Below are 6,463 nucleotides of genomic sequence, written 5' to 3' on the forward strand. Positions count from 1 at the left end.
CTTTGTCCAGTGCTTTTTTGAAGGCTGGTGCCTGACTTTGGAATAATCACCTTTAGAGAAAGATAAGTTTCTTAAAATGTTAACAGGCCTCCTGGCCAGAAGATGATGTAATTCACCTGAACTTTTGCATATGATAAGTTTGAAAGCCTGGCTTCGATTAGGACCAGGAACTGCTGTCCCTGCATGACTCCACCCGTTCCCCCATTATCCTCTATGCACAACTTTAGGTATAAAAACTACTTTGGAAAATAAAGTGCGGGCCTTGTTCACCGAAACTTGGTCTCCCCATGTCGCTCTTTCTCTCAAATTCTGGCTGAGTCTCCATCTGGAGAGCGGAACCCGCCATGCTTGCTAATTATGCCTGGGCTTCTAAGATCCGACCAGGGAGGCCTCAGTGTCTCCTCTCCTTTGGGAGAACGGAAGGATGCCTGCAGCCTACGTAAGTGGTGCAAACTTCTTGTCTTGAAGTTTTATTGGTCTCCTGCGTAAACCAAGCTACTCAGCCTCTTTTCTCCACTGAATTTCCTCACTGAGCTATCCTCATTCTATTACTTTTTATATCTTTAATTAACGTTTAATTAAGCAGTTGTTTCCTGATCCTCGCCGATGCCGTCTCTCCTTGGAATACCCTGGATCAGCCGGGGCTGGACCCCGGCAATACATTCTTTATTTTCTATAAATAAGTGAGCCTGATTGAACCCCAGTGCCTGATTTATTTTCTCTAAAGTGATAAATGCAATTTTAATATGCAAGAAGTAAAACAACTAAATTCTGCTTAGCATTCTTTCATGTTAAACAGCACATGGGAAATGAACATTCACTGGAAAATCTGTTTTGAATAGCATAAATGATAGGCAAAAATATAATGTTTGTTTCCTTGGCAGAAAAAAAAGATGAGGACCTTTATATAGTTTTAGGTCAATAACTAGATATTAATAGATGACCACTAACCTTAGAAAGTTGTAAGAAAATGGTCTAGTCAGCTACAGAGCATGAGTGTTATAGATGTAGGATCAGAGCTAAATTATCGAGGAAAATAGAGAAGTTGCTAGGCCCAATGTGTGACCATCCCCTCTTCCTTTCATCTGAAGGCAGGTCTCTATCACTCTATCTTCCCATTCACCAGTCTTGCCATCTTACCTGAAAGCAGAAACTATTTATGTTTAAGGCAGAGGAAGTTAACAACAACAACAAAAACCTCATTTGGAATCTACACATGTTATAGGCAATGAGTACATATTTGAAGGTATAATTATTTTAAGGTAATTAGAGTATATAATACAGATCTTATATTTTATTCCCTCACCAAAAAACCCCAAACAAAACAAACAAACAGTTCCATTCTTTTACTTGGGCTTTGTGCCTAGTCCCAGAAATGGTGAGCTTATGATGTATACTGACTGCTGACATCCTGGGAGCCCTGAGAAGAAAGGATCTCACATTTTCCTATGTAGATTTTCACTTAATCTCTCTGTACATTATGTTGTGCATTTTATCACTGCCCTCCACAGTGATATCAGGAACACTTTTGTTCATTTTTAAAAAATAATAGACCTCCAATCTTTGGTGGGATGGAATAGAGGAAGTGTCACCTGACTAGCAGAAAGTAACCTGGGGAAATAATCTTTATGTAATTCAATGTATGTTTCATGCCTACTTTTTGTGGAACTTGATGGTCTTACTTACCTCTTTTCTCAGATGGTTGTAACTTCTACTTTGCCAAGTTACTTAGTTACTTACCACTCATATTTATGTTTCAAAACACACGTGAAAATCTTTTACCAACTGGTATTTCCTGTCTGGTTCTTTCTGTCATGTGCTTTGACACCTAATTTTATGATTTTTTCCTTATTTTAATGGGAATTTATAAGGAAAGGGAATATATTTTTAAGGGTAGCTCAGCACATTCTTCGGAGAAAGCAATGGCACCCCACTCCAGTACTGTTGCCTGGAAAATCCCATGGACGGAGGAGCCTGGTGGGCTGCAGTCCATGGGGCCGCTAAGAGCCAGACACAACTGATCGACATCACTTTCACTTTTCACTTTCATGCATTGGAGAAGGAAATGGCAACCCACTCCCGTGTTCTTGCCTGGAGAATCCCAGGGATGGGGGAGCTTGGTGGGCTGCTGTCTGTGGGGTCACACAGAGTCAGACATGACTGAAGTGACTTAGCAGCAGCAGCAGCACGTTTAACAGAATTTTCTATTTTTTAAATATATATTTATTAGTTTTGTTTCATATAATGACATATCAAGAAATCCAAAGGGAATAGAATGTCATAGCACAGATGACTTATTTACTGTAGCAGATGTGATTAATAAAAACTGTGAAGGATTAGCCTTGACTGTGTGGATCACAATAAACTGGAAAATTCTGAAAGAGATGGAATACCAGACCACCTGACCTTCCTCTCGAGAAACCTATATGCAGGTCAGGAAGCAACACTTAGAACTGGACATGGAACAACAGACTGGTTCCAAATAGGAAAAGGAGTAGGTCAAGGCTGTATATTGTCATCATGTTTATTTAACTTCTATGCAGAGTACATCATGAGAAACGCTGGGCTGGAAGAAGCACAAGCTGGAATCAAGATTGCCGGGAGAAATATCAATAACCTCAGATATGCAGATGACACCACCCTTATGGTAGAAGGTGAAGAGGAACTAAAAAGCCTCTTGATGAAAGTGAAAGTGCAGAGTGAAAAGGTTGGCTTAAAGCTCAACATTCAGAAAACGAAGATCATGGCATCTGGTCCCATCACTTCATGGGAAATAGATGGGGAAACGGTGGAAACAGTGCCAGACTTTATTTTGGGGGGCTCCAAAATCATTGCAGATGGTGAGTGCAGCCATGACATTAAAAGACGCTTACTCCTTGGAAGAAAAGTTATGACCAACCTAGATAGCATATTGAAAAGCAGAGACATTGCTTTGCCAACAAAGGTCCATCTAGTCAAGGCTATGGTTTTTCCAGTGGTCATGTATGGATGTGAGAGTTGGAATGTGAAGAAGGCTGAGTGCTGAAGAATTGATGCTTTTGAAGTGTGGTGTTGGAGAAGACTCTTGAGAGTCCCTTGGACTGCAAAGAGATTCAACCAGTCCATTCTGAAAGAGATCAGCCCTGGGATTTCTTTGGAAGGAATGATGCTAAAGCTGAAACTCCAGTACTCTGGCCACCTTATGCAAAGAGTTGACTCAATGGAAAAGACTCTGATGTTGGGAGGGATTGGGGGTAGGAGGAAAAGTGTACGACAGAGGATGAGATGGCTGGATGGCATCACTGACTTGATGGCGTGAGTCTGAGTGAACTTCGGGAGTTGGTGATGGACAGGGAGGCCTGGCGTGCTGCGATTCATGGGGTCGCAAAGAATCGGACACACCTGAGTGACTGAACTGAACTGGAAAAAAAAAAAAATGTGTATAGAAAGGTGCTAGAGTTCATTGCAGAATTCACAAGTTTCCATTTCCACACTGGTCCTTTTCTCAAGATAAAAAATATAAAATTATGGGTACAATGAAAGAAAAGCAAATTTAGTACTCATAATAAAATTATTAGCTTATAAATAGGAATAGAAGTTCCAAATAAACAAAAATACGCTTATTGAATTTTCTATATGGATGAAAATACAAATAAGAAATCAGACAAATCAGAAAATTTCTTAATGACCATGCAATTAGAGATTTCAGTGATAATGAATGGTGAAAGATGATATCCATCTCCACTGGATACATTTAATTTTCATCCAAATATCTCAGTCTTTCTTAAGTTACTCTACTTTCTATATTGTCTTAAAACTCACTAAAACAATTCATATATGTGGTATAACTATGTTTCAAAGCCTAAATACTCTCCTCTGGGTTATAATGTTTTTATTCAATTAACTTTTATTTATAAATTCCCTACCATTGACGACATGTACACATTTCTTTAAAGCTAATGTAAATATATCTTCTTTAATTTACAGCTTCTATGCTATAATCATAATAAAGTAATATTTAAACATACTATTATAATTGGTATGGCTCAAGATAAAACTTAATAGATCCCTCAAAATAGAAGGAATCATTTTAATAGCAAAAAGTTGTTTTTCTTTCTTTCTTTCTTTTTTTTTTTTTTTACAGAAAGAATGTTAATATGAGGTCAACCCCTAAGGAAAAAATATTACAAAAGGGTGAATTTTCTCATAATGTTCTGTCACTTTTCTAGAACAACTAGGCAAATATACAAAAAAAAAAAAAATTTTGAACTATAACCCAAGAAAAAGAAGAGAGGTTTCTTAGATTAAATATTTTGTTTTTATAATATGTATATACTATTATCATTTGAACCTGTTGATTTATGCTGAAGTCAGTAAGAACAACCAGGTTGAAGGTCCATGATCAGACATTTGATCACAGTATCTAAGAAATAAACTCTTTGAGACAAAAATATGTCAGGCTATAGATAAAATCATATAGTGTAATGTTAAGCAGAGAAATCCAGAAGTCAATGAAAGGGAGGAAAACAGTAGATCAAAACCACAGCGATATTAGACAGACAAGAGAGGCAGAGACAGCAGTGAATAACTAAGACCATGGTCTTACATGACTGTGTTTACCTGATGCTGTCAGTTCTACAAATATTTGACTCAATACTAACTAGCATGTGTGGGCACATTGCCCATTTTACTAAAGGAAGTAATATTCACACTACGAGTTAGGATTATATTAACTCCACAATAAGAGGATATTATTGTCTATGAGCTTCTTTTAGATCAATCCAAACTATGAAGAACACTTTGAAACTTCCATTCATTTTTTGTCATCTGAGACCAACTTCTTGCTCCATAACATCCTCATGGCATTTTTCACTTCTGCATTCCTCAGTGTATAAATCAGAGGGTTGATCAAAGGTGTTCCAGGTGTGTAAAACACAGCTATCATCTTATCCATGGGGAAGCTGGTTGCAGGGCGAGTGTATATAAATATGCAAGGACCAAAGAACAAGATGACCACAATGATGTGGGAAATGCAGGTGGAGAGGGCCTTTTTTCTTCCCCTCAGCACTGTGGTTTCTCAGAGAATGTAAGATGATAGCATAGGAGAGCATCAGCATAACAAAACTCACTGTAGAGATGGCCCCGCTGTTAGACACCAAGAGTAGGTTGGTCACATAGGTGTCTGTACAGGCAAGTTGTAACAAAGGCTGCAAGTCACATAGATAATGATCAATCACATTGGGACCACAGAAAGGTAAACTCAGGGCCAGAAAAATCTGAGCTGAAGAATGCACACAGGACCCCACCCAGGCCACAGCCACCAACACACCACAGACTCGATGACTCATGATGGTTGTGTAGTGCAGGGGCTTACAGATGGCCACATAGCGGTCAACAGCCATGAGGACAAGGATGAAGATCTCCAGGCAGCCAAAGAAATGAAATGAAAAAACTTGGACTATGCACTCATTGAAAGAGATAGTGGCATTCTTCAAAAGGGCATCTGCAATCATCCTAGGGGCTATGCATGTAGAGAAGCAGGTATCAGACAAAGATAAATGGAAAAGGAAGAAATACATTGGACTCCCAAGTGCCCTGCTGGTCTTGATGGTAGTAATAATCAGAAAGTTCCCCAACAAGGTCCCCAAATAGAAAATCAAGAAAGTGGTAAACACTATTTTCTTCCTAACAGGATCTTGTGTCAACCCAAGCAGAATAAACTCAGTCACATTATTATTCAGCTGCATGATCTTATCAATGCAGAGAAGGGATGGGTGTTAAATGCTTTATCTGCAAAATATAGAAAAGAATTAATTCATGGTGTGAGGTGTGATTTTTTGGAATATTTTAAATGAGATAAATATTCTTCACCATGGACATTTTAGTTGTGGTTTCTAAGGCACCTCAACACTTAATTTGTAATGACAACTTCATGGGGTCATTATGAGTCCCTTGTAAGATTGTAAAAAGTAAACTTTTCTATAGCACTCTTCAAATACAACCATTTGTGTAATTTACATGATTCTCATTAAATTTGCCTAAAGAATATAGATTCAACGCAATCCCTATCAAGCTACCAACAGTATTCTTCACAGAGCTAGAACAAATAATTTCACAATTTGTATGGAAATACAAAAAAACTCCAATAGCCAAAGTGATCTTGAGAAAGAAAAATGGAACTGGAGGAATCAACCTACCTGACTTCAGGCTCTACTACAAAGCCACAGTTATCAAGACAGTATGGTACTGGCACAAAGACAGAAATATAGATCAATGGAACAAAATAGAAAGCCCAGAGATAAATCCACGCACATATGGACACCTTATCTTTGACAAAGGAGGCAAGAATATACAATGGATTAAAGACAATCTCTTTAACAAGTGGTGCTGGGAAATCTGGTCAACCACTTGTAAAAAGAATGAAACTAGAACACTTTCTAACACCATATACAAAAATAAACTCAAAATGGATTAAAGATCTAAA

General features: G+C 38.1%; 1 protein-coding gene across 1 annotated transcript; it reads right to left on the minus strand.

The window, feature by feature from the left end:
* Window positions 1-4,792: 4,792 nt before the first annotated feature.
* Window positions 4,793-5,726, minus strand: LOC102272933 (olfactory receptor 4C16). Its single transcript, XM_005910199.2, is given in 2 exon segments — window positions 4,793-5,038; window positions 5,040-5,726. Coding segments are annotated over 2 exon segments (933 nt in total).
* Between the last annotated feature and the right edge of the window lie 737 nt (window positions 5,727-6,463).

The sequence above is a fragment of the Bos mutus genome, unplaced genomic scaffold (assembly GCF_027580195.1).
Source record: "Bos mutus isolate GX-2022 unplaced genomic scaffold, NWIPB_WYAK_1.1 CTG249, whole genome shotgun sequence".
NCBI classification, from domain to species: Eukaryota; Metazoa; Chordata; class Mammalia; order Artiodactyla; family Bovidae; genus Bos; species Bos mutus.